Source organism: Antechinus flavipes, chromosome 6 (assembly GCF_016432865.1).
Source record: "Antechinus flavipes isolate AdamAnt ecotype Samford, QLD, Australia chromosome 6, AdamAnt_v2, whole genome shotgun sequence".
Taxonomy (NCBI): domain Eukaryota; kingdom Metazoa; phylum Chordata; class Mammalia; order Dasyuromorphia; family Dasyuridae; genus Antechinus; species Antechinus flavipes.
In genome coordinates this window covers 128,324,950-128,339,472 of record NC_067403.1, presented here as the reverse complement: position 1 = coordinate 128,339,472, position 14,523 = coordinate 128,324,950, and the positions used below count along the sequence as shown (strand labels likewise).

General features: G+C 33.4%; 1 protein-coding gene across 1 annotated transcript in view; it reads left to right on the top strand.

Moving 5' to 3' along the window:
* The window catches only part of ANK2 (ankyrin 2), a 381,624-nt gene that overhangs the window by 348,977 nt on the left and 18,124 nt on the right, over positions 1-14,523 (top strand). The window contains exons 41-44 of the mRNA XM_051967124.1: positions 1,166-1,240; positions 2,796-2,927; positions 3,699-3,845; positions 10,999-11,284. Of these exons, the coding sequence (XP_051823084.1) occupies positions 1,166-1,240; positions 2,796-2,927; positions 3,699-3,845; positions 10,999-11,284 (640 nt within the window). The remainder of the gene's footprint in view (positions 1-1,165; positions 1,241-2,795; positions 2,928-3,698; positions 3,846-10,998; positions 11,285-14,523) is intronic.

Below are 14,523 nucleotides of genomic sequence, written 5' to 3'. Positions count from 1 at the left end.
TGGTTACCACTGCTAGACTCTTTAAGCAAACAAAGAAAAGGTAAAAGAAAAATAAAACCTCACATGCTTTTCATATATGTAGTAGATAAATGGGAATATAATAGAAATGGATACAAAAACATATTTTAAGGAGAGAAAAACTCAAACTTAGGAAGACTCAAGTTGACCAAGGAGGGATCACCCAGCAAAATAGAATCAAAATGTGAAAGGGAAAAATAGTTTGCTATATGTAGTGGATATATCTTCCAAGAACTTGATTATTCTTACAATTAGCCTCTATAGGAATTTTGTAAGATCATTTATTAAAGCAGAAAAAATAATCCTAAAATGATTTGAAATTCACAAGAGAAAAGAAATTCATAATTTGAACTCCTTGATGGGGATTGGAGCAATAATTGTGCTTGAAAGGAAATTTTATTATATTTTTTGGTAAATATTGGCCTCTAATAGTGAAGCAGTGAATTGGCAAATATCAGGTTGTCGGAATGATATGGCAGCTTGCAGTATTTCAGGGGCCCAACTACCACCCTTGAAGAGTAAATTAACAACCATTTCATACACGTATCACTTTGAGGTTCTGTCATATTCTAAGTGCATAACTTGGCAGAAATATCAGTTCACATCCCTTTGAGATTTGCAAAGTGCTTTTTAATTCATTACATCACTGATGATCAAATGAAGCTCAAGATTGCTCAAAGGAGATGAATAAAAATTCATTTTCAAGATTACTGGTATAAGATATTACTAGGTCCTCCCAACTCCCACTCTGTTCTGATGTTGATCAATTGTGGACCTTATAAGAAAAAAGAAAGTAAGGTGTTCCCCTTTAGGTAGACATGCTTTCAGGTCATTTAAAAGTTGTACATTAATATCATTTAACCTAAGAATAGTTTATTAACAATACTCATTATTTTAGGATAAAAGAGCTATGAAAGCAGCTATTTTCAGAAATTCCTTTTAGATACATTGTCTTTTTCCCAAAGAATTTAGTCAAGAGGTGACTAAATATGATTCTCAATATAACAATAACCTTGTAGCATTATATTAGGAAAATAATTTTCTTACTTGTGATGTCTCAGTATTATCATTTTCTCTCACTGTATCATAGACAACCTGTGGCTGTTTTTTGTTTTTTGTTTTTGTTTGTTTGTTTTACCTTCTCTAGATCTGCAGAATGACCAAGAGCATATTGAAGAAAGGTTGGCTCATATTGCTGATCATCTTGGCTTTAGTTGGACAGGTAAAATCAGAATGATCTGGTTTTTTCTAATGACAAATCCCTAGTTTGTATGCTAAGCACCCACTTTGTGCCAAGCTCCATGTCTAGCAATGGAAGTATAAGTAAAGGAAGCCAACATGTGACTCAGACAAATGTTAAAATAAAATAAAAAGTTTCTAATTTTTAAACATCTTCAACAAGGCAAATTACAAAGATTACAAGAGCTATTATAAGAAGTATATAGTCTACTTTAATTGAAATCATTTCAAGTAGGCTTTTCTTTATGTTCAATCCTTGTTATTTATATAAAATGCTACATTGAGACAATCAGTATAGAATATTACTCTTCCCTTTTTAAAACAATTCAAAGACTTTTTTTCCCTTAAATTCAGACTTATATCTGATTATCACTGATAGCCACATTAAATGGTACCATTTAGTGCATTGAGGTAATAATAATAATTCACATGTACTTTACATGTTCTTTAAAGTTTACAAAGAACTTTTCTTATGGCAATCCTATATGGTAAAATTTTTTTCATTTTATTCCAATTTATGGATAAGAAAAATAAGGCTAAAAATTATAGGACTAGCCTACTATCATGAAATTAATATCAGAACCAGTTCTTATGTCTCCTAAGTCCAGTGTAGCATAATAGATAAAGCATAAGGATTCTAGACCCATTCTAATCCTATCTTGAGTACTTAGTAGTTATATGATCCTGGACAATCAATCTCTTCAATCTCAATTTCCTATAAAATGTCATAATCAGACCAGATGACCTTTAAGATACCTTCCCAGTTCCGACTCAGTGATCTTTATTGATTCTTTTCTAGGATAAAGTTTTTAATGTATTTTCCATACCTATTATTATAATATATAATGACACTAGACCCGTTCATTGCTTTAAACATATGTGTGTCTCTATGTGACCATAAGCAGGCATTGGATTAAAGAATACAGATTTGAACAACATTCAAAGGGACATTTCTAGATACACAGAAATTGGTTGAGAGCCTCAAGCAATTGGTCATACAATTATTCAGTTGGATTCACTGTGAAAGAAAGACCTCATAGACCTTCTGTCTACTTGAGGATAATTGAATTTGAAGCATCATAAATCTCCTATATTTTTTCTTACAAAATCATAGAAGGTTTAATTCAGAGGCCATTATTGAAAGAGCTTTTCAAGATGGCCATTTAATTTTCATTAAGTATTTCTCCACAATGAATTATACAAGATAAGACTATAGATATATAGAGGAAGGTCTTCTTTAACATGATACATACAACTTGATTATATACTGATGCCATTGTTAATTGCTTCATGAAAGTTTTCTTTTCTCTGGTAGTGAATTGAATGAAATTCATCAGCCTTGGAGGAAAATAATACCCAGTGAAAAACAGTGGCTCTTTGCTAATGAGCAGAAATAAAATAGTAATGGCTTACATATAAGTCATTAAGACAGAGAAGAATTATATACTAATTGATATCCATTGTAAATCTTTTCTGTGACTTAAACCTTGGGATAAATAGGAGGGAAAATATTAACAAATTGGTATTCTCCTTCTTAGAATTAGCAAGAGAACTGGATTTCACAGAAGAACAAATTCACCAAATCCGAATTGAAAACCCTAATTCTCTACAGGATCAGAGTCATGCATTACTGAAATACTGGCTTGAAAGAGATGGTAAACATGCTACAGGTAAACAATATGCAAAATAACATACAAAATAAAATACCTTATGTCAGATTTGCATTTAATAAACTTCCAGCTATTTTAATATAATGTTCATGGAGAAAATAATGGCATTATCAAAATGGAACCTGATCATTTTTCAGTAGTAGTATTAAGTAGAGTGATACTTCTACAGTAGTGGGGTACCTCTTTGGTTGTCACTTTCCATTAAATTTTAAAAGGACTAGCAAGTAAATTCTTTATCACTCTATTACTTTATCAGTGAATAGGATTTGTAATGTTTAATTTATGTTTATAAAAATTTGTTCTTGAATCCCACATCTAAATCCTTTAGTGATATAAAACATTAAAACTTTCCCTTTTTTCTGATAATCTGAGTCCTGTAATTTCCTTGAAGACCTAGCTTTCTTCCTGGAAGCCTTTCTTGATTAATGCCATTCCATATTTATCTTTCCTTTATTTTACATTCTCCTAGAATTATGTTCCCATTATATTTACCACATATTGGTTTGTGCACTACTTCTTTATCTAGTACTTTTTGATATGGTAAGCTCTATTATATCCAGTAAGTACTTAATGAATGAATTGCTTTTGATGTATTTTCCATACCTATTATTATAATATATAATGACACTAGACCCGTTCATTGCTTTAAACATATGTGTATCTCTATGTGACCATAAGCAGGCATTGGATTAAGGAAGATTTAATTTAAGGAAGGATTGAATCATCAACCAAAGTTTAATTATAGTAAAGATTCATTCTCTAATTCAACAGACAAAAGCCTCACTGAGTGTCTAACTAAGATCAATCGGATGGATATTGTTCATCTAATGGAAACTTGCATCATGGAACCTCTCCAAGAACGAACTAGTCGTACTTATGCAGAAATAGAGCAGACAATTGCACTGGACCATAGTGAAGGTAAAATTTCTTCTTTTTTCTTTTCCCTTTTCTTTTTGAAATTAATCAAATATTTTAACCCTAAGTACCAAGCAATTAGAAATTTTCAGATTCAGAAGGGCTGACAGAGACCATTTAGTCTAATCCATAGCTAAGGAAAAATCTCTACAAACATTCCCAGAAGCTGACCTTTCAGCCTAGGCTTCTCACCCTGAAATGGAAGAAGAACTTGCTATCTCAAGAGGCAATCCATTTGACAGGTATACAGTTCTTATTGTTATGTAGATTTTTCTTTATATCCAACCTCAGTTTAACATGTTAAAACTTATACTTATTGTTCCTGGTTCTTTTCTTTGGGGCAAGCATAACCACACACACACACACACACACACACACACACACTCTCACACATACAACTAATTTTTTTTTTGCCATGATCACCCTTTCATATATATGATAATACTTTTAGCTAAACTTTAATTTGATCAGGATTTCTTTATTGTGCAGTGAAACCCTTTCTCATATAAATCTCTCTCCTGCTTGAAATGATGATGGATTTAACAACAGGATGGCTACCTTCAAACAATATTATCTTAATTTTTAATTTTTCAGAAAATATATATATTATGCCATCTGTGCTAGTATAAAAAAAAATCCTGAGCAATATAGATGGGAAAGGAAAAATAGCTCATGTACTTTTCCATCTAATTTTCCAGTCTTGGCTAATAAAGAAAAGAAAATTCTTTGGCAAAGAAAGGAATACATCATTCATTTTAACTGATACAAAGTGGTCCAATAAAAGGATTTTTAAAAAATCTAAATTCAATATTGATATTTCAAATCTTTATTGATTTCAAAATATTTTGGATGTTGTGGGGAAACTGGTCTGCTAGTTTATATTGCTGCACTTCAACTTTGCCTTTTTTGGTACTAACTTTAAGGAATTTAGAAGAATAGAGAAAATCAATCAATAATAATAATAATGTATTTATATATCATATTTATATAATGTAGATATGATTGTAAACATTAGCACTAATAAGTATTAAATTAATAAACATAATTAATAATAATAGACAACCATGAAAGTATATGCAGTCATGCAATTTCTATTCCAAGTATTCTTCTTTTGCAATCATAAATAATAACAATAATAATAATATATTGTACTTTGTTTTTCAAAGTACTTCACAAATATTTTACTTTATGAGGCAAAGTTTTGACTAAGGCGATACAGGTCATTATAACTAGCCTCAGCAAACAATAAGTTAATATCTATCTAAACCTGAGTGTACAAATTAGAACATTTCATATTACAGATCATTATAAGAGATATTTCCTGGGCCAGTTTTAACATATTATCCTATGAGAATTGTTAGTGGACATTTCTTTTCCTTACCTAGACAATAGCTACAGGCTAATACTCATTTCACAGGTGATTTTCTATGGCAGAACAATTTTCGCAATCTTACAATTGACTATAAAGTTTAATGAATTTTTAATGATCCTGTTGTGTTTGTTGGTTTCAAAGGACTTGGTTTATTAGGAAAAGCACAGTATTAAAAGTTTTATTCAGGCAAGGTATCTCTCAAATATGGCTTCAAGTCATAAATGTTGTTGTTTGTTATTTGTTCTCGAAGAACACCATGACATTAAGGAGGTGATGCCATGACATGGATTTAAGTGAGGGAAGGCTGTGCAAGGTCATTTGTCTTACTTTCCCCTCCAGAGCCATCTAAGTCTTGTGGCCGGATGTAGATCAGGAAGACTAAATAGAGATGGTTCTGCATACAATGGGAGACCTTAGCCTTTTAAAGCTAAAGACTTTAATAGGTTTCAGTTTTACTGAGACAATGTCCACTTAGTGACAGGCTATGAAAGAAATGGGGCAAAAAATGGCCTCTTTCATCTAGTCAAAAAAATATAAACAAACAAATAAATAAATAAATATTGAAATAATTGCTCTTTATATTCAATCTGAGTCAATCAATGACCAAACAATGACCAAATGGGGCTTGGCCTGGGACCTATTGGTGGACAATCAATGAAAATCTGAGTGGTTTTGGTTTAAGGCATAGGCCTTAAAAAAGAAATCTTGCTAATAAACCCCAAGATATTTTGGGAGGGTTCAGAGATCCAAAAAGAAAAAGGTTTTAAGAGCAGGTAAGAGTATGATACCCTATGTGGACAAAGAGAGGGAAGGAAGGAAGGATAGGAGTCTATGACTAATTTCAGCACAGAAATAGCTGTTCAATATTTCGATGATTATTGATATCAAGAAAGATATAAAATAGGGAGCAATATATGCTTACCTAAATGGGCATCATCCAGCATCATCCAGGTTCTTTAAAGTCTAAGTAGTCTTACTCAAAGACAAACATTGGACTAGTACTGTGAGCCTCAGAATATTACAAAATCACTTCAGTACAATATAAACTTAATCAAAAGATATTGTCTATCCTGCAAGAAAAAAGTATGTTACCCAAATTACAAAATGCGATTTAAAGAATCATAATTTTAGAGTTGTATAGACAGTTTATTGAGAAAGTCTGTCTGACATATATAGGTATACACACACACACACACACACACATATGTATATATACATATATATATATTACCCTAGGAAATTAGAAAGTGCTTTTAAAGATGCCAAACTTTTATCAGCAGTAAAAGCCGTACTTTTAAATACCAATATTTTCCCAATGATGTTATATTATGAGTCATGGAATAGTCAATAAATAGGCATTTGTTAAACAATATATATAAATATATATACATAACATAGAAAGTAACACCAGAGAGGAACTCATTAGGATTTGACAGGACTATGAAAGGTCTCTTGCAGAAGGTGAGCTTTGAGTATTGAAAAAAAAAAAAAAAAAAAAAAACAGAGAAACTAAGAGGCTGAGGTGAAAAGGGGAAAACATCCCAAGGATGGGCAATAGCCAGTGCAAAGGCATGGAGTTAAGAGGTGTATTGTCATGTGCAAATAACAATGAGTAGTCTAAATGGGGATAAGATGAAAAAGTTAGGAAGAAATCAGCTTGTATTGTAATATCAAAAGAAACAACACAGGTAAAGTGCTTTGGAAAGTATTACATAAAGCCTTAACTATTTTTTTTTTTTATTATGTCAAACTGAGCTTTATATTTGATCCTGGTGATAAAGGGAACCATTGGAGTTAATTGAGTGGGGATCCCATTCTCAAATGTAGAATTTAAAACTATTACCTCCAAGGAATCAAAATTGTAGGTGACTCAGAAAGCAATTAATTGATAGATACATAGAGAGCATAGTAAACTGTATCATATGTTCTATAGTGACTTATTCATGAAAAATGGTGTAAAAAACATGTGTGACCAGAAAAATGAATTAGTCATATAACATGGAGAAGGAATGATATACCCTGAATATTGTGATGATACTCAAGAAATATTAAGCCTCCAACCCACTGGGGAGATTCCTTTTTTTTTTTTTTTTTTCAGAGAAATTTGAAAAGATTTGTCTGAATTGATACAGAATGAAATGTGTAAGACAGGAGAATGATTTACCTAAAATAGTTTTGAAAGACTTCACACTCTGGGGCAACTATGTAGCACAGTAGATAGAGCACCAGCCCTGAATTCAGGAGAGCCTAAGTTCAAATCTGGTCTCAGACACTTAACACTTCCTAGCTGTGTGATCCTGAGCAAGTCACTTAATCCCAATTGCCTCAGAGAAAAAAAAGAAAGAAAGAAAGAAACAGAAAGACTTCACACTCTTATTGAAGCAATAATCAATCATAACATTAGAAGATTGAGAATGAAATTTGCTTCCCAAATCTCTGTTGACAAACAAGTAATGGATTAGAATACAAAATGAGATGCATTTTCAGATACAGTCAATGTGATCAATTGTTTTGCTTGACTATAATTATGTGTTACAAAAAAAGGATTATTTTATGTGAAAGTGAGATAGGATAAGTGGGTAGTGGCAGTGATGCAAAAAAAAAAAAAAAGATGTACAGAAGAAAAAAGTTCAGAAGGTAAAATAAACAGATCAATTTTGGTACTATCTTTTTTAAAGGACTATGCCTATATTTAAAAATAAAATTGTGACCTCTGGGTCATGTGATGGAGACTAGTCATTTTCTGTAATTTTCATGACCTCTCATTCCTCTCCACAACAGAAAATGTATACCAGATAAAGGAATTTTAGCTGTCTCCATGGACTATTACAAGAACCTTTTAAACAAAGTAAAAATTAATGCCTAGTGCTCACTCAACAAATTCTTCCTTACCACCCACTTACTAGTAAGATTACACAAACTGACCTACAGGCTTGCAATAGAATTCAGCTCCATACATTAATTATCTCTCTTTCTTCCTAGTGCCCAACAGAGAAACAAAAAAAGTTGCCCCCATCTCTGGGCTTTTAAATAGTTCCCAGTACTAAACACTGACCCCATCTCCCAGTGCTGTAGATAAACTAATTCTAAACAAAAATATACTCAGGCTGCAATAAAATATGCTACATGGCCAGAGAATTGAAGATCAGAGGGAATGGAGAAAGATACATGTGAGAGAGGGATACATGGTATTCTGGTAAATTCAGGAAAAAGCCCAGCATCCAGTCATTTCTGTCTCTTCAAAAGTCTCCTGGGATAGAAACTTGGGTGGTTAATTATGAATTGCCCAGCTTAAGAGAAGAGGTTGAAGCATTTTGAGATCTGATCGCTAAGGGCAATTGCTTTCAGAGAGAGGGAGGGAGCCAGAAAAAAAGAATAAGCAATAGGGAAAAATAAGGGAGAAGAAAAGACTGAAATTACCAAAGATCTCTAGAGGAGAGGGGAAACAACTCTTAAGATCTTCTATATAGGCAGATAAAATGGCAGCATAAGGAACATGACTTCCAGATCTACTTAAAGTTCAAATATCTGTGAAATAAATGCATTAAATGAAAAAAAAAAACAAAGAAAATCAGGAAGCAGAAGACTGAAAATTTTGAAAACAGCATAGAGCACAGCAAGCTATTCCTGGATGTTAAGAGAATAAGATTTTGAGAGCAGATATACAGCCTAACTACAGAAATAATTGGCAGAATAGAAAATATTTGAATCTACAATGTCAAGTTATACCAAAAGGAAAAATAAAAGGATAACTGATCGGAAATGTAGATAGAAGGAAGGATAATCTGGAAGAAGAAAAGCAAAAAAAAAACAAAACCCAGTAATACAGTAATAGTAAAAGAAAGCATGCTTTCCATAGAAGTAAGGCATAATGATCTCAAACACAAGATCTGAGACAACCTAAATATTCTGGATTTTCCAGAAAACAGACTAAGTAAAAAATCTGAAAACTATAACACAAGAAATAATACAAGAAACCTCCTCGGAACTTCTGAATGTGGAAAAAGTGTGAATTGAAAGGATCCATAGATCACCTCCAGAAAAAATATCCATGGCTAAAAATTCTAAGACACATAATAGCTAAATTTAACTATTACATTGAGAAGTAACAAATTCTATTAGTTACAGGGCAAAAAAACTAAAACCCTTCAATGTAAAGGAAAGGAAATTTGAATAAGAAGACTATTTTGCACATGGTATGGTGCATATCAAGAAGACCTGTAAAAACTAATATTCATGGTTTCATACACCATCTTTTCTTTTATTGAGGATTTATTAAGTTCATAATATTTTTTGAAACATTAACCCTGGAGAAATTATACAAAAGCATGGAGAATTTATAAAATGAAAAGGCAAGGAAGGGTTAATGATGTACACAGGTGTAGATATTATGCATGAATCACACATTCATTGAGATAAATAATTTTGAGAAGCTTAATGTCAAAAGAGCTGAAAGACTCTCCAGTGGTTTATTTAAGAGAATTAGTATCTATTCATGTTAATGCTGTCCAGCATAATTTTTCTTGATGATATTACAATGTGCTTTTAAAAATGAAAATAATTTGTAATGAACTAAAAATGAATAAACTTAAGGTTTTCTCCCTATGGCAGTAGTGAGTCTTGGTTGGGTTTACACACAGCTTTATTCCTTGTGAATGTCCTTGTGAATAATAACAAGCATTTGTATAATAATTAGCAAGAGCTAGTAGTGCAACATGTGGATGTTGGTGTGACTTGAGAAAACTTTGATTTCATTAATAATATGCAGTTTAGTAAACTGTATTAGGACAAAGCAGAGACCAATGTAGTTTTTTTTTTCTTTTAAGTTATCAAGAAGCAGAAAATAATCTTGTAGTCTCTGATACCAGGAGTCTGAAGTTGATCTATTATTTGGCTCTGGAGTTCTGTGCTGTAGCAGGGCCAGAGCTGATAAGGCATCCACATTAAGTGTAGTTCTAATACAATGTGTCCCTAGGCTAGATAGTAGTAAAGTGGACAGAGTTGGAGGTAAGATCAGGCCTAGTCATAATTTATGACAGTCAAAGCTATTGATAACAGGATTGGATCTTGAGTGGCTACTGCCCTTAGAACCTTGGTGACAGAGGGATTTCCACTCTTAAATTTAAAAAAGATATAGCTATGAACATACTGAAGGAAGATTCATAAGCAAAATATACTGTAGTAATCAAATAATATTTATGATAAGCATACATTTAATGACATTCTTGATTGTTTGATGTTGTATGATAGTTAAACAGAAATGATATTCTCATAAACATTTTACAATTTGGTCTGCTATTAAGGGGGCAGTTATTTACAACTTGGTATTACCCTATCTCCGTCATCTCATACAACAGTCCTCCATATACTCTACAATCTAGCTAAAGTGGATTACTTTTACCATACCCTGTGCATGCCTCAGTTTCCCATCTCTATGCAGTTTCTCATGCCCTTCTGTAGTCACTTCCTCATCCCTATGAAAAATCCTTTAAAGTTCCAAATGGAAAACTGCTCTTCCAATGCTTAGACTTTATAACATTTTATAAATAAATGATGCATACATATTTTGGACTATACTTATTTGTGAATCTATTCTTTGGCAGCTCTGTGAGATTAGGAAGCATCTTAATTTTGGGTCTACAAGCAGTCAACATGGTATTCTACATACAGATACTTAATTTATGTAAATTGAATCATTGAACCTGTTTGAGAAAAACTTGATCATGCTGTGTAGAAGTGCCATCTCCTTCAGTTCAATAACTCAATTTCTTTTCTTATTCACAGGGTTTTCGGTGCTTCAGGAAGAAATGTGTACCCCACCACACAAGAAAGGGGAGCAAGTTGTTTCTAAAGAGCATGAATCATTTTCTGATCATCCCCCTATTGTCTCTGAAGAGGACATTTCTGTTGGCTATTCTTCCTTTCAGGATAGCATCTCTAAAACTGAGGGAGAGTTGACAGTAGAAGAACTCACTCAACAAATTCACAAGGAACGAATGCAAACTGAGTTCTCAGGAAAACTTGAAGATTTGAAAGAAGTTTCTCCCATTGATCACCAGCAAGAGTACTTGTAAGTGTCAAAAGAAGGTTTCTCAAATACCAGAAATGAAGTCATAGAGCTACCATTTTGGGAGGAAGCAATTAGGTTTTAAATGACTTGCATAGAATCACACAGCTAGCAAACATCTGAGGTTGGATTTGAATTCAGATCTTTTTAACACAGAGCCAGCGCTCTACTACACCACCTTGCTGCCCCTTATAGATTTATCTTTAGATTCATTCATAGGACTCTAGTGGAATTTGAGGGGATGCTCAGATTTACACTTTAGAACACTTATTTCTAAATAATCAAAATTGTAGGTAAGACAAATGGAGAAGCAACAGAGACAGTATGTTGATTTTTTCCCTAAAGGGTGACATTTGTCAAGGACATACATAATCAAAAAATGTGAACTGGTCATAGAAAAAGAATGAATTACATAGCTTGAGGTTTGTACTGGAACCCCAAAAATGAATGGATTAAAAAACATATCTCAATCACTGACTGTGCAAAATGCTATGTTAAGTATTAGGGATAGAAAATTATAAGTAAGAAAATCTCTGGTCTAAAGGAATTCATATTCTGAAGAGACAACACATAAGATATCTTTTATGTGTCATTTCCACTGTTAAAATCATATCCGTTATTAATGATGAGCCATTTGATAGTATTAAAGACTTTGGTGGTAAAAGATAACATGTCTGGATCTTTAGCAACTTGATTACAGTCTCTTCAGTTACATTGCTGTTCATTACCAATGAAATTGTTTCCTGAGATGGTTATAGGACATCTAGGTGGCACAGTAGATAGAGTCAGGCCTGGAGTCAATAAGATTCAACTTTGTGATTTCAAATCTGGCCTTAAGATGCTTACTAGCAGTATTACTCTGGGCAAGTCACTTAACACTGTGTGTCCAGTTAATTTCTCATCTGCAAAATGAACTGATGAAAGAATCTTTGCCAACATAATCCCAAATGGGGCCACAAAATGGTTAGAAGAAAAAGCAGTGTGTTCTATACATTCCCCAGACTCTTGTACTTATTTGCCTGTCAATGGCAGTGAGTGTTGGTGCTCAAGGAAAAGGGGTCCCTTGCTCCTCTGGGATCACTCCCCTTCAGGGTGGCTAAGACCCAGACTAGAAATAGAAGTATTAAATAAACATTGAATATTAAAGCCAATATTACAGTGAGAAGAAGGCCTCCAGCATATTGGAAATAGTCTTTATTTGCAGAGAAACTTGGAAAGATCTGTTTGAACCAATATATATCTACAACCACAGATTGTTCCTATGACTTATGTCCTTGCCAAAGGTGATTTTGTTCCTTGGCCATGGGTTTGTGTCACAAACACCTTTTTTGTTTGTTTGTTTGGGTTTGTTTTGTTTTGTTTTGTTTTGTTTTTACCAGAGGGAATAAGTAAAATGTTTGTTTAGACTCAAGTTTCTTAATTTAAAGTTTGGATCCACTTTATACATTGTTCATCAAACAACCAATCCACTGGCAAGCATTTATTAAGTTCAAAAGATCTTGATCCCAAGGACTTGTCCTGGAGATAACAAAGAAAACAATTTCTTCCTTCAAAGAATTTACATTCTATGAGAAGAGACAACATATCAATACATTGGTTCATAGATAGTTGGTTCATAGATGGAAAGTAGGCCTAGAGAACTGAGGGAGTTACCAGGAGCTGAATCAATGTTTTTTAAGTGTCTCCTATGTGCCAAGCAATGTGTTAAGTACTGGAGATAAGAAAGTGCAAAGATAGTTCTTGTCCTCAAGGAGTTTGTAATCCAATGGAAGAGAAAACATAAAAGCAAATATATAAAGGATAAATAGGAAATAAGAGAAAGAAGTCACTAAAGTTAAGAAATTGGGAAATCTTCCAATAAAAAAAAGGGAATTTAGTTGAGATTTAAAAGGAAACCAAGGATATTATATGCATATCACTTTATAGCAGTCCTGGTCCCCAGAAACTGATACATTTGGTATTTCAATTGATCTCTGATCTCATTGATTTGATACCCTGTACAATCCCACCAGCCTGGAGTTCCTCTACTAGTCTTTCACCAATGTGATACCACACTTAATCCTAACTTCCCCTACTGCCAGGCTACCCCTAATCCTAACTTCCACTACTGCTAGGCTATCTCTATTCCTTCCTACTTTTCCCTTCCTTACCTGCCACCATCTCCTTCCTATAAATTGAGATTTCAGAGGCTAACAACTTTGCCTTAGGTACTAAGATTGATTATAAAGAATGAGCCATCTCCTCTCCCAACACAACTGCAATAAATAAAAGTAAGTCCGACTATTGGTACCTCTTTTTCTCCCCTTTTTTGTCTCTTAACTGAATTTGCCACAGGTGCCAGGATTTCTAATTACAGTTCTGATGTGAAGAATAAAGAAGTGACTCTAAGGTTTGGAACTTGCTTGACGAGATAATGGTGCCACAGAGATAGAAACTTCCACACAACGGACATATACAGACCTGCAGTCTTATTTGAACTATCCTAAGGAGTTGAACTTAACTCCTCATAAAGAAGACAAATCTCAGATTGCTTGCCATTAGATCTGAGCTGCCAAATAACTCGTGGAGGGCAAAGTCTTGGTCTTTTGCTTTTCCATATTTGACTTCATTCTTTATTGCTTTTAGCTGCAGACCTACGTATTCATTCTTCTAAGAGGCCAAAAACTATCTTTCTAGGAAGTTGAATTCCAGAGTCCTAGAGACTGGTACTACCTAGTAGCTCCCATTTCCCTCTTAAAAGACCAGATTCTAGGATTTTACTAACCAAACTTAATGCTTCCTTACGCAATTTTGTCCCAACATTCAGCTCCAGATTTACCACAGTTCCATTGAACATTCTGGATTGCCTGAGCTACCATTACTAAACCTTTTATCTTACACTTCTTCCCACCCTTTTTCCATCTTCTAGCCCACACAAACTCACGACTCTCTCTTAGCAATATCACTCTCCTCACCACTTTTTCCAGTACTTTTTAATAGTCTTATGTTCCAACTTGTTGATCATGATGGAGAGTTATAATAATCCTTGTTCCCTATGATCACTTCCATTTCCTCAACCTCTTATCTCATTTGAGATTCACAATATTTAAATTGATCATACAATCTAAATCCTGCTAGCTGTTATCTATAGATTACTAAAACATTCTCTTTCCTTCTCACTAAGTTCAGTAATTACAATCGCCTCTAGCTGCCTCCTTCCTTTATTCTAAATAAAAACAAAACAAAGCATGCCCCTTCTGTTC